Source organism: Gigantopelta aegis, unplaced genomic scaffold, assembly GCF_016097555.1.
Source record: "Gigantopelta aegis isolate Gae_Host unplaced genomic scaffold, Gae_host_genome ctg3854_pilon_pilon:::debris, whole genome shotgun sequence".
Lineage (NCBI taxonomy): Eukaryota > Metazoa > Mollusca > Gastropoda > Neomphalida > Peltospiridae > Gigantopelta > Gigantopelta aegis.
The window spans coordinates 12,543-37,866 of NW_024533548.1; the positions used below are offsets into that span (position 1 = coordinate 12,543).

Genomic DNA, 25,324 nt, shown 5'->3' on the forward strand with positions numbered 1-25,324 from the left:
ATCATCAAGTGAGGAAAGTGGGGTATCCAATTTGATTCAACCATGATGTAAAAGTCCTGGTTTGGTTAAATGCTACGGTTTGCCTTTCTTTTTCTCACTGTTCATTTGCAAATTCTGGTTTCAGCTAAGTATTTGTTGACATCATCACTGTATATACTTGATAGTGGAGTCTGCCATTATTTTAATAGTGTTTGAAGTAGCAGGAATAGTTCTGCCAAGTGTTTTCAAAACCTGCGGGCATCATCAGGTGTTATTGCACTCTCAATGCTCTTTGCATAAGATTCAGTAAATATATGTGGTAATTATCCATAGATTTGTTTTTACCATTCCCTCTTTATTCCAAGAACATCGTCTACATTGTTTGTCTCTTAACATCAATAATAACAATATCAGTTATAAGGGACAATCTAAGTTCATGTTGACATTTAGATTCCATTAATTTGGTGTCATCTACATCAAAAGATTAATTTTCAACAGCTAGTTGTTACTGCTAGAGCAAATAAGCAGCTGAATGACAGAACAGTAAGCATATTTGTACACGACCGAGTCATACGAATGTTTTAACAGGCGTGGTTGTTTACATGAATCACTGTCAAGATTTATGATGTTGTAAGGACTGCCATTCTCCAGGATCATGCATCCTTCCAACTTTGTCTGAATGAACTTTAGTTCTTGAAAATTGAAATTCCAATTAAATATATGTGCCATTATATAAAATATATTTTTAAAGACAATGTTAATATTGACATTACACTTTGCGTGAAAAAAGGGACATCTGCTTACACACATGAATACAGATGAAGCATTATTACAAGCCAGTAACTACTCATGTTACAGAAATATTGCTCAGAATATTCTCAGGGGGAATTATCGTGGTAGGATTGTTTGTAGCATACTGATGGCATTGTATAAATAGAAGTTTCTGGTAAGTGAAGCACTTCAGCTGTCATCAGAAATATGCTAACAGTACCAACGGTGTGTATTGAAGAATCTTGTTATATGTCTTTTTTATCATAGGTGAATACACCGACTCAGGTAAGAGGCTGTTCCACTCTTATAAGAATGTTCGTCTAAATGACAAACATCCATAAAACCCAAAATAAAAACCAAACATTACAAGTTTTATTCATGGTTTGATGTTTATACATGTATATAATTATAATTCTACATCTGAATATACGTTTATCATAAACAAAAGGTACAGACAATAAATTCAACATATAAAGACACTGAAATTCTAATCAAAGTTATACCCCACTGTCGTTTTGCTTACTACATTCGATTTATAAAAATCCGTGGAATGAAAAATTGAAAAGCATATGACCTGTTACTATATATAAATTACAGGTATAATAAACATTAAAAACATATGACCTGTTACTATATATAAATTACAGGTATAATAAACATTAAAAAGCATATGACCTGTTACTATATATAAATTACAGGTATAATAAACATTAAAAAAGCATATGACCCGTTACTATATATAAATTACAGGTATAATAAACATTAAAAAGCATATGACCTGTTACTATATTTAAATTACAGGTATAATAAACATTAAAAAGCATATGACCCGTTACTATATATAAATTACAGGTATAATAAACATTACAAACATATGACCTGTTACTATATATAAATTACAGGTATAATAAACATTAAAAAGCATATGACCTGTTACTATATATAAATTACAGGTATAATAAACATTAAAAGCATATGACCTGTTACTATATATAAATTACAGGTATAATAAACATTAAAAACATATGACCTGTTACCATATATAAATTACAGGTATAATAAACATTAAAAACATATGACCTGTTACTATATATAAATTACAGGTATAATAAAAATTAAAAGCATATGACCTGTTACTATATATAAATTACAGGTATAATAAACATTAAAAACATGCCTTTAACTTGCTTATGGGGGCGGGACGTAGCCCAGTGGTAAAGCGCTCGCTCGATGCGTGGTTGGTCTGGGATCGATCCCCGTCGATGGGCCCATTGGGCTATTTCTCGTTCCAGCCAGTGTACCACAACTGGTATATCAAAGGCCGTGGTATGTACTACCCTGTCTGTGGGATGGTGCATATAAAAGATCCATTGCTGCTAATCGAAAACGAGTAGCCCATGAAGTGGTGACAGCGGGTTTTCTCTCTCAATATCTATGTGGTCTTTAACCATATGTCTGACGCCATATAACCGTAAATAAAATGTGTTGAGTGCGTCGTTAAATAAAACATTTCCTCCCTTTAACTTGCTTATATATACAACTTGTAAAAGCCTAATGATACTGTATGAACAAATACATGTATAAAATTGCAATAAATTTATATACAATAAATGAACATCATCTCTATATGAAGGAATCATGAGGTGCCGTTAAAATTGTTTCTTTTAATAATATTATTATTTTTGCGGGGAGGGTGGGGGAGGTATTTCATGTTTACACTGGAATTTGCCCCAGGGAAGAAGAAGCAGATATAATAGACATAAGTTACATAAGTATTACAAATATTGAATTATTTCTAATTTTAATCTCTAAATGGACAGGATATATATATAGATATTGAACAGAATAATAAGTATATATGTATGTAGTAAGATATATAATAATGCACACACACATGCACACACACATGCATACAAACACACACACACACGCACACACAGACACACACATAATTGTATATATAACAGTCACAACTTGTATACAATCGCGTAGCATCAATAAATTCACATATTTATCATATAATAACTAGCATATCCAGTATAATCAGAGAAAGTGATATTTTTCAGATCACATACTTTCAGAATTTGTAACTTTTCAAATTAGATTGACATTTAAGCAAACGTACTACGGTGACACTCCATAACTGACGTATGTATTCATAGTCATCAAACAAAACCATTTCAATAGCAACGCCGCTGTAGTAACTCTCGGGCGACCGGATCTTGGGCGATCACGTGACATTCCAGTTTGCTGTTAACGTGCCAAAATGTAGATATGATACTCCGATGTGTGTTTACATCACGTGCAAATGGTGTGTGGGACTCACCCGTTTCCATCTGGTTGGTTTTTACGTTGGGGATTCTGTCAGCTGGGACATAATTTCAATATAAGCTAGCGACGCTATCGATAATGCGTGTATGAATGCGAATCAGTTATCTGCCAAGCGGTCATTTATGTGCTGTATGTGCATGTTTTTAACGTAGAATATGTGACCTGTGGAACCATAGTAATGGATATTGTCTGCCCACCCACATTTCCAATGATGCCAAATAGTGTATTTGTCGGCTTCAAAATTGAATGATATCACAAAGGGTGACAATTTCTTCAAGGCCTTATCATCAGTAGAACCGATGACAAGAAACCTTGGCCAGGTTTTTGAAGAAATCACTCTGGATTTCTTTACAGACAATGTAGTAGACTCTTCATCTGTTGATGAAGAGTCCGAAACTTCGGTGTGGACCCTTTTCAGAGTTCCATCAATTGATATTAAATTGCTTGAAACCATAATTCATCAACCATGCCCCCCACCCACCACTGAGTCCAACAAGGGGACATGAAGCTGTGGATAACCACCAGGCAATCATGCCAGGGATACATGGTTGATATACTCAGGTAATAAGACACAAATCACCTGATTAACCCTAGGCACCGCCTCAAGAGCAACAAATACAAATGGTGATTCACACAATGTTTGTTCTTGGGTAATAAAACACAACAAAAGATTGTATACTCTGGAGCTTGTCATGAATGTGTGTATGAATGCGAATCAGTTATCTGTCAAGCGGTCATACCTGTGGAACCATAGTAATGGATATTGTCTGCCCACCCACATTTCCAAATAGTGTATTTGTTGGCTTCAAAATTGAATGATATCACGTCCACTAGCTGTTGAATAACATTATATTAAAATATACACTACTGTTTTATTTAAAAAATAATGTTAGAAATATATTTTGAAGAGTATATATTATCTTGTGAAATATTTTCTAATTGCTTTAACAACACCCGCAATAAGTAACAAAAGACAGTGTAGTGTTAACATTTTCTTCAATTTCCAATAATGTAAGAATTTTGCCTTTTTTATTAAAGAAGTCTGTAATTTGTCAAATGCAATTTTTATGCCATGTTGAGGTTATAAAAAGCTGTTATAATCTTCATTAGTTTTTTAAAACATTTTACCGACGCTCTTATCGTGTTTTTCATTATATAATTATCATGCAGACAAAGTTGTCACGTTGCTGTAGTTTGGTTCTGAAAAGAAATAAGTTGAATTGAATCATTATACTAAAAAAATAATTGTGATACCCTAGATGATGATTCTTTAGTAACAAGACTGCAAACAAACAAAAAGATAAAGTTATATATAATTTATATGTGAATAAAATTCAGTCATCCATGTCTAACATGAGCTGCAAATGGTCACAAAAACTTAATAATGACATTACTGAACAATATCCGTCTCTGTGTTTTGAAATAGCACAAAAACCCACAATAGATACTAAAACTCGGAATTTCCAGTTCAAACTTATGCATCGCATTCTGACAACGAATGCTTACCTATAGAAATGTGGTATACAAATTTATGTACTTTTGGCAGTGAAGAAGCTGAGTCATTAGAACATTTTTTTTTTTCATTGCTCTCATTCTCAAAAGTTTGGGCAACAACTTGGTTTAAAGATAAAACCTTTTTAATTGTAAATCTTAATATAATCGATATATTACTTGGGGATCCTTTACAGAGTATCTAACTAAATCATTGCTTTAGGTAATAGTGGTAAATATAGTGGTAAATATGCCAAACGAAATCCTAAATTTTCTAAAGCTATAAGTATAATAAAATATAATAGAAATATTGAAAAGTATATTTATGCAAATAATGACCATTTCACAAAAAGTGGAATATATTGGCCATGTAGATAGTACTTACGATCTTTCAAAACCAACCCAATACAAAGGAGAATGTAAAGTACACAGTTGAGCCGACAACAACGCTAGTGATTATTTATTTATTTATCTTCATTATATATATATATATATATATATATATATATATATATATATATATATATATATATATATATATATATATATATATATATATATATTATATATATATATACTCTTCAAAAAAAGAAATGCAAAAGGGTACAAATGGGTTATAACTCCGATTTTATGTTTCCTACCGGTTCATGCTTTGTGAATATAAGGTCATTGCATGTCCCAAACACATTCCCACGGTTACATTCGATAAAACGCAGCTACTGTACAATAAAGTTCCAAAATGTGAATATTCGCAAAAACGCAGCCACGTGCAAACCATGCCACCACTGCACGTGCGTTGTCTGCACGTGCAACATGAACACCGACAGTATAAAAGTGCAGGGTGTTCGCTTGCCTGGCCTCTGTATCTGGCCGACAGTTGACAATCCAGGACATGCCACGTCTCAGTGAACTGCAGAGAAACAATGCCATCGGCCGACTAGACGCAGGCGAATCCAGAACGGCCGTTGCCAGGGCATTCCATGTGTCCCCAAGCACCATCTCCAGACTGTGGGACCGTTACCAGCAACATGGATCAACACGTGACCTCCCTAGATCCGGTCGACCACGGGTCACTACCCCAGGGCAGGGACCGCTACATCCGGGTACGCCACCTTCGGGAACGATTGACTACTGCCACCTCCACAGCCGCAGCAATACCAGGTTTGCGCAGGGATATCCGACCAGACCGTACGGAACCGCCTACGTGAGGTAGGAATTCGTGCCAGACGTCCAGTTCGAGGTGTCATCTTAAACACCACAACACCGTCGACTCCGACTGCAGTGGTGCCAGATTCATCGACAATGGCCTCAACTGCGATGGAGACAGGTGTGGTTCAGTGACGAGTCCCGATTTCTGCTCCGACGTCATGATGGAAGATGTCGCGTGTATAGGCGTCGTGGTGAAGGTTATGCGGCAAACTGCGTGCAGGAAGTGGACAGATTCGGCGGGGGTAGTGTCATGGTGTGGGCAGCCATCTCACACACTGGCAGAACTGACCTGGTCCACGTGCAGGGCAACCTGAATGCACAGGGCTACATTGACGAGATCCTCCGGCCACACATCGTTCCAGTTATGGCCAACGCCAACGCAGTGTTCCAACATGACAACGCCAGGCCTCACACAGCACGTCTCACAACGGCTTTCCTACAGAACAACAACATTAATGTCCTTCCTTGGCCATCGACATCACCGGATTGAACCCAATTGAGCATCTATGGGACGAGTTGGACCGACGCCTCCGACAGCGACAACCACAGCCCCAGACCCTGCCCGAGCTGGCAGCAGCCTTCCAGGCCGAGTGGGCCACCATCCCCCGGGACGTCATCCGTACTCTGGTTGCTTCAATGGGCAGGCGGTGCCAGGCAGTTGTCAACACACGCGGAGGCCACACCCGGTATTGACTCCAGATGACCTTGACCTTGGTGGTGTGTCCTATCACTTACTCACAATGGACTAGAGTGAATTGTGAACAATCCTGCAACATTTGGTAATTATCGGACTCACCATTCAATAATTAAATCAATTCTCCAAATGTTACGACAATGTGGTTTTGTGTTTCTTCTTTTGAAGAGTATATATATATATATATATATATATATATATATATATATATATATAATATCTATATATTCATTTATTCATTCTTTTTTATTACTAACTTTGTATTATTATTATTTTTCTATTTGTTTATTTTACTTCATTCTATTGTTTCTTCTTTTCTTTTTGTGGTAACATGTTTATTACTATCATAACATATTATTTGTATTCTTATGTAGTGTGTATCATATAACATTACCGTACTTCTTTTCTAGGGATAATAAACATTGGAGATTTTATAAATAATTTGAGATTACATGTGTATGTATAATAAAAAAACAGGGACATGGACACACACATAACATTTAAGGATTGCCTTTTATTTATTGTTTAGGCTCATTGGGCTATGCACACAAAAAACCACCAACAACAAAAAACCCATGTACAAACTGTGAATTGGCAAAGCCGTTCACACAAAAGTACCCCGATGAACAACAACAACAACAACAAAGCATGGCAAACTTTTGTGTGAACGGCTTCACCGAATCAGAGTTTACACATCTGTTATAGTTTTGTTGTTGTTGTTTTGTGGATGAACCTAAGGCTGCCTTTCCATTAGTTCTACCCGCGCAGCTAGCACATTTCCACTGAGACGTTCTTATGACACGGTTCGTTCCTTGTGACTTAATTAATTAAATAACCGGCCATATGCAAATTGAAACATGTCATTGTTAAATAAGGAAGATGCATTACTAATGAAACATCTAAAGAAAAAAACCCTACATTTAATCAAATCGCGATTTGAACTATTACTTATAATCCTTCACACGGGGAAAACCTTTTTTCATACTATGCAATTTACTACAAAGTATTTATTTATGAGCCAATTGCTTTAAAACTTGGACACAAAAACTGCTGTTTTTGGTTATTTCCAAAACAATTATTTTTCTTGTTACATCAAACCAAACCCCCAAAAAATGTGTAGGAGGATGTGACGGACTATAGGAGACGAGAACTAACACCCGTGAAAACGACACACAGATATTGGGAACATTAAATAATGAGGAGATTGAAGCAGGATGCTTTCCGTCATCAGGTGCGGGAGATTCAATTTCATATCGAAAACTAACATTAGTATTTTCGTATGTTTTCCGATAAGTTGAAATATGTTTTGGTATTTGTAAGTCCACCTATAAGTAAAATGACCATTCTCCGTGATACTAAGCCGCCTACATTAATAATAATAATATATATTATTTTATCAGAAACGGCAATACAACAGTTTTGTAGTACCTTGCATATAACAATGCCACAAGGAACCGATTATGTTTTACTGCCATCACAGGTCCGTTAGCAGGGCTGGGTAAAAGGGACTGAACAACCCACTACATCGTAAAAATTACCATGCCAATATATATTAAAATTTCCATTTGCTCATGTGTTAACTTTACTCGCCCATTGCAAGAAGAGTGCTAAAAAGGCTTACTCCGAAAACTTGAAAATTAAATGACGCTATAAAACACACAATTGCGGGAGATGGGTAATCATAGGTAATACCCTCAAAATGACGTCATTGTATGGATCCCCTTGCTGTTGGAGCCGCACGGCTGGACAAAAAAGTCGATACATGATCGACTTTTCTTTGCCGCACGGCTAGCACCCGTGTCAATGGAAAGATTTCAAAGCAACACAACGCATTCGATTTTGACCGCTTGGCGGCAGAAATAACCGCGAGGGTTAAACCGTACCAATGGAAATGCAGCCTGAAAGAACTAACGCAATATTTAAGTACTTTTGTTATGCTACAAATCATTGTTGTTTCTGGAAATTCTAACATTAATCATCTATGAATAGCTCTGAGGAGAAATATTAACAATACAGAAAAGAAGTAGTTTACTGTTTACCAGAGCTGTGTAGATTTTGATACACGGTGAGTTTGGAGTATTGTGAAGAGTCTCTCCTTTCTTGAAGTCCTTCATACGTGCGGTCAGAGTCTCCGGTCTGTGGTGCATCATCTGAAAACAGATAAATTATATATACATAATACTCTATATCTATCTGTCTATCTATCTATGTCTATATCTATATCTATATATATATGTATACACACACACATATACATATATAACGAAGTCTCCTTTAAAAGTCATATATCCCTCTTAAATTCAAATTTTCGCCTGTTCAGGCTTCATAAGGAAAATCTGTCGACAAAAATAAAATATATAAAATATATTATCTCAAGCCCCCTTACTACTCTAGAGGAGAGGTGCCAGCAACACAGAAGGATTTTCTATTCGTATATATATATATAGTCATAAAAAAGTAGGGGAACTGTAAGAATTTACAATTGCCAAAATTGTAAGTTATATTAGCTGTGGGGAATGGCTATATGATAATAGTAAATTAATTTGGCAAACATTACAGCCGGTAGTTCAGTATTAAAGTAGTATTTTGATCACCAAAGATCTTGAAGGACGATTGGGGTCAGAAGTGAAATTTGAAAGTTGAAGGGTTTTTTTATCAGTAGTGGGTGATACCGCCACGATGTGTCAGACATTCATTCAGTCGACGAGGCATACTGCGTATGAGTCTCACAATTGCCATTTGAGGAAGTCTGTTCCACTTCTCTTGCAGCGCCTGACCAAGTTCCGATAACGTGGTCAGTGGCCTTTGACGTTGGCGCACACGTCTCCCTATCATGTCCCAGACGTGTTCAATGGGGAAAAGGTCTGGGCTCATTGCTGGTCATGGCATTCGATAGATGTTGTGCTGCTGGAGGTGAGCATTGACGATTCGTGCATGGTGAGCACGAACATTGGCGTCCTGAAAAACAAAATGTCGACCCACACACCTAGTAAACGGGACGACCAAGGGTGTCCCCGTAGTACTGCCCAGTGACTCTTCCTTGCACAATATGATGGGGGGTAAGTGAATAGGGACTCATCTGAAAACATGACACGTTACCAGCGACGAATACCCCAGTTCTGACGCTCCATACACCATTCACGTCTATGGGCAATGTGACGATTTTTGATGGGCTGCCCATGTCTGACCCGTAACTCGGACACCAGTAGCCTGATGAAGGTTTGCAACAATTTGATTTGCCGTTTGAGCTCGATTTCTTACAGCCTGGTTAGGGATGAATCGATCCTGTACACCTGTCGTTGCCCTGGGATGACCTGAACGGGGTCGATCGTCAACATTTTGGGTTTGTTGATGTCTGTTCCATAGTCTTCTGATCACTGACTTCGAAAATTGAAGGTGTTGGCCACTTCCCGCTGACTTCTGCCCGTTTTCAGCATGCCAATAGCCCGTAAACGCTCATCGCGTTGCATACGCCGCATCGCAAATTCAAACAATACAAATGACTAAAAACAAAACAATAACAACTGTATGATCAACAGAATGAAAAAGATTGACAGAAATAATGTTCCACAGTGATTAATCGACCTTCCTGGAAATTGTCAAAATCGAGAATGATAGAATATGTGTTGATAAAGAGACCTGAACGTTTTCTACTAGGATGTCTGTGGTCAAAACGTATGTTCGGTCTAATAGTTGATATTAACATTAATATTTCAGGTTCCCCTACTTATTTTGAAGATATATATATATATATATGTTATTACCATATGTGATATTGACGATACCGAAACACTCGATGGTAATAATCTCTTTATTATATAATCTCAAGCTTAATACAACGTGTTTTTGTAAACTTTAATTCCAGTCCGCAAATTAATAGATATTCAAATGACGTAAGAATATGTGGCGCCGTGTCTTTTTAAAAAAAATATAGAAATGACGTCAAACTCGAATGACATTATTTTTTACATCCTTATATCAAAATAAACTATTGCTTAATGTTTTTTGTTTTCTGAACTCTGGGCAAACTTGCTATTGAAATGTTTTTATTTGATGGCTATGAATGCATACGTCAATTATTGAGTGTCACCCTAGTACGTTTTCTTAAATCTCAATAAATCATCGCCTATTAGGTGTCAGTAATAGCAAGGGATCATTTATTTGCACCATCCCACAGACAGGATAGCACATACCAAGGCATTTAATATACCAGTCGCGGTGCACTGACTGGAATTAGAAATAGCCCAATGGTCCATTCGACGGGGATAGATCACACACCATCATTAAAAACTAAATATAATAATAATATTATTATTAATCAAAGCGCATTCACAGACAATCCAATCGATTGGAACCTACTTCGTTTACAAAATGTCATAAAACTAGTAGAACTTGATTGTTCGAAGTTAATCCTTTAATTGAATGAGACTAAAGGCTCGTTTTCAAAAGCAATACACGTCTACAGAGTTAGCCGACATCGCTAACTCTGACATCATGTGACACTGTCGTCTCGCGACGAGATCAAGGATGCCAAATGACTGTGTGCACTGCCAACATGCTACGGCATCTGTGATTATGTAATGTCGTTGTAAAGAGGAGTTTTTAAACGTCGGGTGCACGTTTGTTCGTAATGTGCTCTGTCGGTGTCAGAAGGTATGAATTCCGGTGTAATGAACACAATAACATTGCCAGAGGCTCGCATAATACACTTTTTATTCCTAATATATTACTATAATATGATATTGACGATATTCCCCCCCCCCAAAAAAAAAACCCCCCCCCAAACAACAAAAAAAAAAACAACAACAAAAACACAAAAAAACAACAACAACAACACTAGTAGGCCTAAACAACACACACCACCACACACACCACACACACACACACCACACACACACTCTCTCTCTCTCTCTCTCTCTCTCTCTCTCTCTCTCTCTCTCTCTCTCTCTCTCTCTCTCTCTCTCTCTCTCTCTCTCTCTCTCTAACATAATTAAATATATTTGTATTATTATTGATGAAAAAACAGTTGCCCTGAGATGGCCCCATCGGTCCGATCAAAAGTGATATTGCCCTGGGAAATTTAACCAATGAAAATAAATAAAGAGACAAAAGTCTATTCAATTAATGAGTAGGTAACATAACGCAACATCAACTGCTAATTCTAATGTAAACAACCACACATTTGCGACAAAACGCTTTGCTGTCATTCAACAAAAACATAACATCTTTGTTCATACTGAGTTTAATACGACAAAGGCAAGGTCAATAATCGCCAAATTGTATAATTGCTTTCAACTGTTTATTTCCGCATTCCTTGGCTTGTCATACAACGTCATAGGATTACGTAACGTTACTAAATCCCATCAGTTTTAACACATTGCTGGAAATTTTAAGCATTGGCGTATTTCGATTCTGATAAAGAAAGCAGTAATGTACGAGTCTTATGGATAACATTATGCAAGAAAACAATTATTTACCACATTTCGTGCAATATCATGTTTTATGGACCAAAAACATGATATTGCCGTCAATGACGGTCAATAATTGATAAATCTAATAATAATAATAATAATAATAATAATAATAAAAATGAATGAATGAATAAAAAATAAAATAAAAATAACTTAAACAAATTTGCTGTAACTTGAAATTATTTTCGGTGTGCCAAATGGATCGTCTAATTCAAACCTTGTTTTTGCAGCAAATACAGTTTTCTGTCATACACCATTCACATTTCAAATTCAAAAACAATACAAAAGCAACATGAATCAACTGGACTTAATGTCAACAAGCACCAACTACCAGACAGGAAGACATAACTCCGGGAATATCTCCCATTAAGCCATAACTGCCTTATTTCATCAATAACACTAACATAAATGAGTCAGTGGCTCACATAATACCTATTTATTCCTAATATATATTGTTCAAAATAAATACGGGATCTTTTATTGCATATATGAATAATTATTGAATGGAACACGGTAAAACATTCAAAATAAGTGCACTATGTAAGGCCATCTTCCTACCCACAGCAACTAAAAAACGAAGCACTTGTTAAGAACGAGAAGCACGAAACGACCGAGAGCACTTGTTAAGAACGAGAAGCAAGAAACGACCGAGAGCACTTGTTAAGAACGAGAAGCACGAAACGACCGAGATCACTTGTTAAGAACGAGAAGCACGAAACGACCGAGATCACTTGTTAAGAACGAGAAGCACGAAACGACCGAGATCACTTGTTAAGAACGAGAAGCACGAAACGACCGAGAGTACTTGTTAAGAACAAGAAGCACGAAACGACCGAGAAGCATGCGCACGTGCTGTCCATCACAATAAAACACTTCGATTATGTGTATGTTGCGAGAACACTATCGAAATGAAATAGTAATTATTTTAACAACATTTAATAAATTTGCACCAATGCGAAGTCTTCAATGCCAGAATGGTCTCAGGTCTGTGGGTATGCTGCAAGTTGGCACCAACCAGTGAAAAGTTCATTTTTAAAGATGTTATCAACTAACGGAGACCTTTTAACGATTGTAATGATATATCACGTATATTTTTCTGCATAAAATATTAGTGGCTGTATATTAAACGTGTTTTTGATCGTTTTAATATTTATACTAGGCTAAATTTATTTTATTTCCTAAAATATTATTTTTTTCATACGTACGAAATTATATGAAGACAAAATCCAGTTTGTGCTTCTTACAAATGTTAAGACGACCAGAAACACATTGAATATACAGACACTGATATTCTAAGCAAGAAAATATATTTAATATGTAAGTTTAATCGTACACATATTTTATTAGTCGGAAACATCTTACAATGCAGCAAAATCAGGAATGTCCCTTTAAGTATTGATGTTTATTGCTGTATAATTACCCACAACCACAACCCACATATATGCACACACTGTCACTTATTATTCAGACTTACTTATGTTATCTAAGTATATCAATAATTACCCCCCTCACGCCCCAATTCACATACACGCACATACTGTCATCTAATCAACTACAAAATTTCAGCCAAATATTCCCAGAACTTAATTTACATACAACAATAATACCTTTTAAAACACCACACATAAAACCCTATAAGGGCCCTTTAGCAACAGGGCCAGCTGTCGATTGCTGACCTTTGACAAACAAAGCTGACCTATTGCCAAATGCATCTTGACAAATCGAAAGTAGCAATGCATGTAGAATGCATTGTAGTTAGGCTATAACATTAACTGTCTTGCCATATTAACAAATAACATTGCACTTGTTTCATATTTTGCACGTTAATAAAGCAGTAAGTGATTAATCCTAGACAATAAATTATATTTCTGTCACCTTAATACATTTAAATATAAAAACTGCGGAAATATGTGCAGTTTTCATTTACAAAATCAATCTGAAAAATTTCAAAAATAAAAAAATGTAAATCGACAGTTTTTTTACGCTATAAGGAGTAGATTACAACAGTGAAAACAATATTGTTGTAACTTACACTGATTTTGTCTTCCTACGAAACATTTTTATTTTAGGAAATAAAATTAAATTTAACCTAGTACAAATATTAGAACAAACAGAAACACGTTTAATATACAGCCACTAATATTTTATGCAGAAAAATATATTTGATATGTAATTACATCTTTAAAGTTGCAGCAAACTCAAAAATGCCCCTTTAAGGCCAATACACAAAACCAATACACATATTGTTTTTCAATGCATCACCCCCCCCCCCCCCCCCCCCCCCACGAAGTACGCAACTACCTACCAAATATCAGCTAAATCGGCCCAGTACCGTTCTTACAAGATGACACAACAGAGACGACCAAAAAAAAAAAAAAAAAAAAAAAAAAAAAAAAAAAAAAAAAAAAAAGATCTCAGCAAAAACAATAGGTTCCCCAGCCTTGGCTCGGAAACCTAATACTAGTAATAAATACATAAATAACTTTATAAAGTAAATTATGAAATTAAATAAAATCAATAATTGACTTAATATAAATAAGTCAAGAAATATATTTGTAACATAAATGAATAAACAGATTTATAAAAATTTAGTATGATTTCAATATAGACACGTACACCGAATCATAGCTACTAACACTTTATGTTCATTATGTTGAGTCAAATGGGTCTAGGTTTTGCATCAACCACCCAAAACCATAGCACATATATTCAAATACAATAAGGTTTAGAACTTATGGGTTGCAGTAGGCCTACAAAACTCGTAATTGACTCAGACTGGTATTGTAATTAATTTTAGTCATAATATCATCTTTGTATGATTAATAATGAAAAATGTAACTTTCTTAACCAGATAATTATTAACATGAAATATTATGTTTGTGGTACAAAGATACAGAAAAGTATTTAAACATTACTGGTTTTAACAAAGTACAAAAATAGATTTATTCTATTTTATATTTGCAAGTACTAAATATTTAATGAAGGATGGGCTCAATGGGTTAGCTGTTTTAATGACAGGAGTAATAAAAAAACAATGATGTCTTTTTTGTTTTGGCTTGTTTGCAGATAGCAACAAATGAAATAACGAAACAAAAATAAATAAAAAATAAAACAACAACAAACAAAACAAACAAACAAATAAACAAACAAAACAAAACAGAAAAATACATTTAGCGTAAAAATAAATGAATAAATAAAAAATAAAATAAAATAAAAATAACTTAAACAAATTTGCTGTACTGGAAATTATTTTCCTTATGCCAAATGGATCGTCTAATTCAAACCTTTTTGCAATAAATACAGTTTGCTGCCATACACCATTCACATTTCAAATTCGAAAACAAATGAGTCAGTTGCTCACATAATACCATTTCTATTCCTAATATATACTGTTCAAAATAAATACGGAATCTTTTGTTTGTAATTGGAACACAAACCCACAAACCGTATGTCATTCTTTTGACAACATTAATAAATTTGCATCATTGCGAAGTCTTCAATGCCAGAATGGTCTCAGGTCTGTGGGTATGCTGCAAGTTGGCACCAGCCAGCGAAATGTATATTTCAAGTCAACTGGAAACCATATGTGTTACTCCTGGAGTAAATCACTGGTTAAACGTTTGCTGCCAGACATGGATGATGCAGACGTCGTAGAATACACACTAGACGTCCATGATGCACATGGCCGTGTATGGAGATACTCGTCATTATGACCGATTTGGAGGTGGGTCAGTAATAGTGTGTGGTGGCAACACCATTACAATCTCATTGTACCAATTGTTGCGCTATTCACACGTTACGCTGGGATATTTTGTTGTTGTTTTTTTCCTCTTGTGACTGTAGCAAAACATCAAGACACTGCTATGACCAGCTAGGAGCTGAGACCTTTCACCTATTGAATACTATGGGAATTTATTGGAGGACCTGTCCAAAACCGTCAACGTCACCCAACCAGTTTGGTAGAATTCATACATGTTTGGCGAACAGGGTACCATTAAATAGTGCATTCAATATGTTTAATTACTTTTGCAATAAGGACCCTTCTTACATATCTGGGACACAACCAGCACTAGTAATTTACATAATTGTACATACAGCTGCTATATGTATACCCATTATTTTAATCAACATATGACCATAAAATATAAATACATTGTACCATAACACCTGACCCTTACACATACAAAACAGGACACAGCTATGACTATCCTAGTTCTGCATAAAAATGGTTAAATCTAATTTTAGGGGAACTCTGTAAATGTTGCAAGGACAGTATATAGCAATTAACCGGTACACTGGCTCTACACTGGTTCTAGTTAAAAATCTTTTTGACGTTTTGGCTCTTTAAACTTTGACCCTATGAAATGCTATGGAGTGGATGGACTCGTATGGATGAATAACCTATGAATGCCATCTCATTTGCCTCCAGTTTGTGTTAAAGTATTAGAAAGGTTTGCTTCTGTTGTTAAATAACCATTTCACTAAATACCGATACATGTTAAAAGACTCTTAGCATATTTTTGTGACGTAATAAATACAAAAATACAGTAATGTATTATTAAATAGACTGTTTTGGACGATATATTGCAAATAGTTATGATATGGTGGCCATCTTGAATTATATCACACATATGTTGTATGCTGCAATACATTCTTGAATTTATGGAAGCAAATAAGACTTGGATATCGATTTTATGACAAATGGCCACCATTTTGTTTTCCGCCATCTTGTTATTCACATTTTTGACACAAAACTAAATTTTCAAATTTTCAACGTAAATTTTTATAAATTAAATGTATCCACATATATGTTAATATCAAAACAAATCCTATAAAAATCGTTGGGATACGAGTTACATACTTTTTAATCTGGCTAAACATTAGCATACATGTACCATTACAACTGTATCTTCCTAAAAATTTATAAGTACGTCACTTTCACCATAAAACGGCACACAGGACTGCCATATCCCACGGATGTCAAAACAAAGAAACGATCCACCTCAGGATTAGCGTGCTAAAACCCATGCACGCGCGATGGATTGTGTCGACCTTGCAATCGTCACACGTGGATGGCATCTTGTTGGACTACGATGGATTGAGCTCTAGTTGTTTTATAAATGTATTAGAATTTTAATCTTTGTTTGTTTTAAGAGCGTCTGACACGTATCTTGCTTGACTTTTCAACAACTAGTCCGTCTAGCCTACAATGAATTGTTTTTGAGTTGTTTAATAAATATGTTATAATTTTAGTCTTTGTTTTGTTTTAATAACGAAGGACACAGAAAAAAACATAGAAATAAATTAATCATATTATTAAAGTGAATAACACAATTTAACTCGCATTTTTCGCATTAATATTATGATCAGATTAATTTCAGGATCTACAATATATATCCTGAAATTAATCTGATCATAATATTAATGCGAAAAATGCGAGTTAAATTCTGTTATTACCAGAGTGTTTTTCGGTATCGCCAACATCATATATTAGGAATACAAATTGTATTATGCGAGCCTCTGGCGAGCATAATGCATTATTTTTATTTCTAATATATGATATTGACGATACCGAAATACACGAGGGTAATAATCTCTTTATCATATAAGCTCAAGCTTAATACAACGTGTTTTTGTAAACTGTACACGCAACTTTAATTCCAGTCCGCCATTACTAAATATTCAAATGACGTATAAATATGTGGCGCGGTGTATCTTTGAATGGAAATGACGTCAAACTCGAATGACGTCATTTTGAATGTCCTTTCATCAAAATAAAGTTATGCCTAACGTTTTCTGTTTTCTGAACGCTGGACAGCTTTCAGTGTTAAATTGCCATTGAAATGTTTTTATTTGATGACTATGAATGCATACGTCAATCATGGAGTGTCATGTTTGCTTACATGTCAATAAACCTCAATCTACCTGACTAATTTACATCTAATTTGCATGCAGTTATCAAATTCTTAAAGTGTGTGATCTGAAAAATATCACATACTTTGATTGCACTGAAAATATAAGATTATATATATATATATATATATATATACTCGATGAATACTTTCCCAAAAGCAACCCTCAACACAAAATTATAAATCGAAACACCGCTCCCAGATAGCAGGCGCCAGCGGGCCACTAGTGGTACGGGCGCAAGTGGCTTGCCACTGGTGGGCCGCTAGTGGGTTGAAGTCGGCAACACTGCGGAGGCAGTGCAGCGTGTTGCAAACTGTGGGCCGCCGGTGGCTATTTACCAGTCTACATATCGATCGATGCGCCACCTACCGAGAATCCTGGATATTTAGGTCACCTAGTTTTACGATCACGAAACTTTGAAGATTAAGCATGTGAGTATATAGAGCTATAGAACATATAATTGGCATGCATAATCATATATAAGTTTAAAAAAAACATAGAAACTTTATATGCCGAATTTATGAAGCCTGTTTTTCTTAAACGCGGGAATAGGCTATTGTGCCAAACGTCACGAAAGCTGGCAGAGTATCCGGCGTTAGCAGACGACTAGGCCTATACTACAGCGCGTTCACTCGTGAACATTCCCCGCCGTTTTTGCACATAAAAGTAATAGAAACTAACTATACAACAGAAAGAATACTATGTTGGCTTTACTTTAGTGTTTTTAAATAAAAAAATACCTGGAAATATTTTATTAAAAAAGTGGTTTTCGAGTGTTTTCAGTCGAAAACAATATGGCGGATAGTCATAGTTATTTTTAGCACGCTACAGTGATTGTAGCCTACCGCAAATAGCCGTCTGTGAGTAGTGGGGTATTTAAAAAAAAAAAAATATTATTATTATTTTAGTTTGGATCGACGTAGGCAAAACTGGAAAACAGTTTTGGAAATTAAAGAAACGAACTAGACCTATGCTTACTGTGAATTTAAACAGAATTATTAAAAAAATAATAATAATGAAAAAAAAAATATATATCAGTTTCGATGAGCATAAGCATTTAATTCTAAATCATATCAATATTTATACACAGACAGTTGCTAATCAAATAGCTACCTTTTTATTAGTATTTCTATGCTTCAAATGAACACTAAACTGGCCGCTATACAACAAAGAACACTGCACGTGCGTCAAAACCTGTAGCATGCATCAGCAGCAAATATTGTTAACTATGTCACCTGCTTCGGTGAGTGAAACGTTTAGGTCTCACTACACAGATGTCATCTGCCATTGAAACCCATGTTAAACTGCCCAACTTCAAGCGAAGATTGCCCATAGAACGGGTTCTCGTTGGTACTAACAACATACACCATTGCGAACATACATTATATAAGCATTTATATTCACTCCAAAATTGTGAACATTTCCGTCTCAGTTTTTTGCTATATGACCGCATCTGGCTGTAGTACCGGTCCGAACAGGTGGTTCATTAACCAATTCACTCCGGCTGTCACTTGCGCTATATACCCATTTCCCAAAAGGTTGATGCACAATATTACAAAATAACATGGGCAAAATACAACCAGAAGTCTTACCATTAAACATACATATTGTTTTAATTCTTCACCATTTCCTAGAAATGAATATGTGAACCATAACATGTGCCACAATTAGGAACTGTAGTGGACCGTGATGAATGAACTCTCACCCGGAAGCGATCTTGGTAGTGAGATCTTAGTCTATTGACCGATTTTGTCAAACTTGCTTTGAAGTCAATTTGATAACTTGGGTCATTTACACCATGAAAAGCTATACTAGAGCCGTGTAACTTATGAACTCTAACCAATACACCAAAAGATAGATGCACCATACCATCCAATAAAACTTCATATCACATTGTTACTCCTTGGTCATCCACACAATAGATGGCCATCAAACAAGCAGCCACTATATGGTAATGTATGACCTTGTTGGTAGTTCTGATATGGGGAACATACAAAGAAGCTAATTATCTAGTTAGTTCATTAAAAATATTAGTTTCCATCAATTGTTGCTATGGGCAACAATTGTTTCATAATGAAGTGTTGAAATCCTGTTTTTTTCTGTATATTTCAGCATGAAGATCCACATATTATTAATGGCAGATACAAATTCTACTTTCATAGTAGAATACTATGTTATATATTCACAATACCATCAAAACTGTTTGTCACTATGACTGAACATTCGAAAAAATTCATTATGCACAAAATCACAGAAATTAGGGTGAATTTGGATATTGACCTTGTCACCTTGAATTTTGACCTTTTGCAATGAGAAACTCAGTGTTAGACACTCATATCAATTTATTTATTACATGTAAGAACACTAGAATATACATTTTGACACACACACCCCTAAAAAAATAAAATAAAAATAATAAAAATAAATAAAATTGATATGTTTCTATATTTACCCAAATAGGGCCCTCATACGCTTGGCTCAAATCCACATCGATGTAATTACCTATTATAAGGATGCTACACTAGTACATTTTCATTTTGGGATAAACAGTAATTTCATGTTTTAAATTATGGTCTCACTACACAGATGTCATCTGCCATTGAAACCCATGTTAAACTGCCCAACTTTAAGCGAAGATTGCCCATAGAACGGGTTCTCGTTGGCACTAACAACATATACCATTGCGAACATACATCATATAAGCATTTATATTCACTCCAAAATTGTGAACAAAAGGTCGATGCACAATATTACAAAATAACATGGGCAAAATACAGCCAGAAGGCTTACCATTAAACATACATATTGTTTTAATTCTTCACCATTTCCTAGAAGTGAATATGTGAACCATAACATGTGCCACAATTAGGACCTATAGTGGACCGTGATGAATGAACTCTCACCCGGAAATGATCTGTGTAGTGAGACCTTAGTGGTATAACTTGCAGCCAAAACTTTCCAACACAAAACTTTTGAGTGTTTTATCAAAACATGTATGTTGTTCAACAAAACATGTACTTACAATAATTTATAAGAAATATTTCAAGACAAATTACAAAATGGAATCCTCGAGAACCAATGCAAATAGACAACATTTTAGGAATACAAATATAACAATTACTAGTATGTCTTGCAGTTGTGCTAAAAGTTGAACAAATGAATAGTTATATTGGTTAAATTGTTTATTTAAAACATATAAGCTGCATTCTGAGTTTTAATAAATATACAAACAGTTATCCAGAAATATGTTTATTTTGAAACATATAAGGACCGTATATTTTTGGCAAGTATCTGTAAAGAGATTTTTGCCAGCAGACACTGTGACAACCATGTGACTTCAATAACAAAATAGCAGTACAGCTGAGAACAGACAAAAATAGTTTTTAAAAATAAGTTTTGTTTCAAATAAGTCATCAAAAATCAAAGAAAAAGGGTATTAAGAAATGTGCTGTATTTATGACTGGGTATAGTTTGATCTTGCTTTCTTTGCTCGTTTTAACCTTTTTTTTCACTAACATTTCTGTGAATGTGATAGACATTTGTTCACTTTCCCCATGCAAAAGTCAACGTCAGAAATCTTAAAATGTACGTACTGTTGAGCACAAACGACGAAACAACCGAAGTAGAGCCCTCACCGAAACAGGGTCATGGACGATACTTACATACTATAAAACATATGAAGATAAAAACTTAACGGTCGAGACAGTCACTTTTCGGACCCTTGTTTTAACTTTATACACAATAAATAAAACATATCCAGCGGTAATGTTTTTATATATATTTGACAAAAGGTACTTTTTATTTCTTTCGTCTTTTAAAACTTAAAATTAATATTTTGTCCCAATGCTCGAAATTCAGTTTGTTGATTGGGAAGCAATCTTTGCTTCTCAAATGTTTTTTGTTTTTTATCTTTACATATTTGTGTAAAATTACTCTTATATGTCGATTCATGGTTGATTTTGCTATCGGGAAACAACACAGGAACATATTTTATGGATATCAAGCTTGGAAAATCCCATGCCCAGACACCCGGGGCTACCTGATTTGTTAACTATGCAGCCATATTGTGTCAGTGTCTTAAGCACTGTGGGCTACCACATTTTAGATACAAGGTAGCATTGGACTGCCATTAAAATGTAAAACATGTCCATGCTTTGAATTATTTACGACAATATGCGATGATGTCAATATAATTTTTATGTTATTAATTACAGTACATATTCCCTAGAATGGATGCCACGCTTGTAAGCAATAGGACCATCAGACGTCGAGCAGCAAGAAGAGCACATGAGATGTTATCAGTTGTGAGTCTCTCTGATGAAGAAATGTCAGATTCAGCTAGCACAGCTGGAAGACATCATGTTGTTGAGTATGGTGAGGACCCTGTAGACATTGTAAATGAATTATCTGAACATGAGAGCAGTGTCACTGGGGACATCAAGGTAATTACACATTCAGACGATGAGGAAGATCTCGATTTGGATGACGCTTATAGAAGTGACATAGAAAGTGAAGTCAGCAGCACAGATAGTGAAGATGATGGTGATGAAAGTAATGACACATTCAGGGAAAATCTTAGAGAATGGATAATCAGCAGCCGAACTCCTCTCTGCCATGCAAATACTCTACTAGCTCTGCTGAGACCTCACTTTCACTTACCAAAAGATGCCCGTACATTGTTGAGCACTAATGTGAATTATACTGTTGAACATATTGCTGGGGGTCAGTATTACCATTTTGGTATTGAAGATGGAATAGCAGGACGACTAAAAAACAATGAGTATTTGTTTGGAATGGAAGAAGTTAAATTGCAAATAAATATTGATGGACTTCCATTGTTTAAAAGTACTACCGAATCATTTTGGCCGATATTAGGTTCTCTGAATGAAGAAGAGCCTCGAAAACCATTTATCATAGGCTTGTGGATTGGAAAGTCCAAACCAAATGATGCAAATGTGTTTATGCGCAAATTTGTGGATGAAATGAAGGAGATTGAGGTGGATGGCATTTTTTATGGAGAGAGAAATATCAGTTACTATAACTAATTTTGTGTGTGACACCCCAGCGCGTTCGTTTGTTAAAAAAATTAAAGGTCACACAGGATATTTTGGTTGTGATAACTGTGAGCAAAGGGGAGAATGGAACGGTGTCCAGCCGTGAACTGCTATTCAATAGCCTATTGTTTGCCATTACAAAAGCGTGCTTTCTTCGAACAACACTGAGTTAAATTACGGAATTATCTTTTATAATATGGTTTATTGTGTGGCATGGGGATGTCAAAACCAATCAAAAAAGGGATCAGGAATCAGCTTTTTTAGGTTTCCGCCGGAAGGTGATTCTAGAAGGAACATTTGGATCCATCGGTGTCAGAGAGGTGAGAAGGGATGGACACCAAAATGTACAAGTTGGTTGTGTTCGGCACATTTCGAAAAGGATGCTTTCGCTCGGGACCCGGTTGAAATGGCTAAGATGGGATACAGCAATGCAAGAATCTCGTTAAAAGGCACTGCTGTCCCGACTGTATTTACCAACAGGGAGTTTGTTGAAAATTCGGTAGAGATGCAGATTCGCCGCCCTAGGTCCGCTTTTCAGAAAAGACGCAATGCCGAGGTAAAACATTCATTAGGCCCTAGCCAAATGACTTCCACCAAATAGTTTTACAACCAGCAAACGTATTTATATTATATATATATATATATATATATATATATATATGGGTACTTGTTTTTTGGCTAAAAACCCTCCCCTAAAATAAAACAAATTAAATCCCCATGTCCAAATAGCACGATCCTGTACCGTAAAACATATCGCCATACATTGTATTTTCGCAAAATGCATTCTAAGCGAAAATTTCTGACATCCCATTACAAGATTGTGGAAAAACAGTACATTTCTTTTTTTATAGAAATACGATAATTTACTGCAACAAAATATACGTGACATACATGGCCTTGTAGAAATAAGTAGTTAATAAGAACGTCATTAAAAAATAAATTAATAATAATTTCTACCAGTTTATGTTTCCAACACGGTTTTCCATACCGTCGTTGGTTTCGTGCTCGCTATCACTTTCATCTTCGCTCTCAACAGCTCGTTCGTGGGCCAAAGGCTCGAACTGGTACGGCTGTATGTCCAGGTGAAAGTTTTCTTCCCACCGTTTTGCCATTCAGAAATAATCGCGGAAATTAAAGTGAAACTAACACACGCGTACGAACTGGCTTCTCACTTCCTCTGGCTGGCAGTAGCGTCTCTGACGTCAGCAGACCACGTGACAGACCAGCTCATTAAAAGTCGGGAAGGATTTGGTACTGCCTTATTATTTTGTTGTTTTAAGCTATTTACACTAAATTAAGAGTTAAAAAAAATAAAATAATTGTTTTTAGACTTATAGTATGGCAATGCAGAACAAAATGACAACGTTTTGTGGTCTGTTCACAAATCCTTTAAATAATTCTCCAATGAACCTGATTGTTATTTACAGTGTTGCAGGTGACTGAATGTTGACAGAAGCTAAGAAAACTAATATGGTAAAGTTAGATACTGTCATATTTAGGCATGATATCAATGACTGTAATTTGTTTTTACTTGTGACAAGGAGACTTGATAAAGTCTGGCAGAGCTGGTAGTGCTGGCAGTTTTGCATTTTTGATGTTCGTATCAGCTTTGTGTTTCTTAACAGGTGGTTTGTTAAGTGACAGTATGTCTTCTCCATCATCGATTGGACATTTATCCGAATCTGTAAACTGTAGCCGCTTAGGACGTGGGCTGCAAGAAATGACAGCACATTATGAATTTGATAATTTCCATGCACTAGACTAAGAGCAAGAATTAAGTTAAAAATTAAATAATTAAATTTCCCTTACATTCATTACAATATAACATCATCCTCACGCTCTCTGAATGAAGATTCTAATCCTGGGAAGTCAGGAGGAGTGTTTCTGTCTGGGTTTCCATCCCGTAGAAGCTTGTCTTACTGGACTTGCATGCTGCTTCTGCATGGGTTTGGCATCTGAGTTGTCCTTCTCCTAGACAGATTGTCTTTCTTGACTTGCGCCCTCTGTCTGTTTGGCTATTTGCCCATAACTGGGACTGGATGAGTGAGTGTCAGAGCATGCCCATAGCCAATGGGGCATGCACACTGCACCTCTGGGGCTCCAGTTGCTCAGAGATCACCCTCAGTCTAGCCTGGGTCATTTAGGGCCCCTTTACCATGGTGTGCCAAGCTTTGAAAGCAGGGGGCACTGAGGGAGTTGTTTGTGGAGAGGTTATGTACTGGAGGGGTGGGACTTACATGCATCTGCCCCTTTTCACTTTGCCAGGCTATCTCCCCTACACTACACTGCGGCACTAGACACATCACATAAACCTGTTGACAGGAAGCCACTACACCATGAACGAAAAACAAAATCATCTGCAAACATATGTGAGAAAGGCATCACCGAATCAGTTTGTGGATGATTTTTTT

General features: G+C 35.8%; 1 protein-coding gene across 2 annotated transcripts; it reads right to left on the reverse strand.

The window, feature by feature from the left end:
• Nucleotides 1–2,157: 2,157 nt before the first annotated feature.
• Nucleotides 2,158–25,042, reverse strand: LOC121392461. 2 transcript variants are annotated; one of them, XR_005960497.1, is made up of 5 exons: nucleotides 24,723–25,042; nucleotides 24,445–24,624; nucleotides 8,515–8,625; nucleotides 3,822–4,281; nucleotides 2,158–3,243 (listed from the first exon to the last, which is right to left on the reverse strand). XR_005960497.1 is itself a non-coding variant. In XM_041523661.1 (4 exons), exons 1-4 carry the CDS (start codon nucleotides 24,742–24,744, stop codon nucleotides 4,244–4,246), a joined length of 351 nt encoding a protein of 116 aa, XP_041379595.1. In that variant the 5' UTR covers nucleotides 24,745–25,042; the 3' UTR covers nucleotides 2,158–4,243. The 2 variants fall into 2 exon arrangements, 1 of the variants encoding a protein (XP_041379595.1); XM_041523661.1 differs by having other exon boundaries at nucleotides 2,158–4,281.
• Between the last annotated feature and the right edge of the window lie 282 nt (nucleotides 25,043–25,324).

Bases quoted from the DNA above. Each gene is read 5' to 3' on its own strand.
- LOC121392461 (XM_041523661.1), bottom strand. From the start codon at position 24,744: ATGATGTTATATTGTAATGAAT. The intron at 24,625-24,722 runs GTAAGGGAAATT...CATTTCTTGCAG, and splicing joins GATGTTATATTGTAATGAAT to CCCACGTCCTAAGCGGCTAC. The intron at 4,282-8,514 runs GTAAACAGTAAA...ATTTCTTTTCAG, and splicing joins TCAAAATCTACACAGCTCTG to AACCAAACTACAGCAACGTG.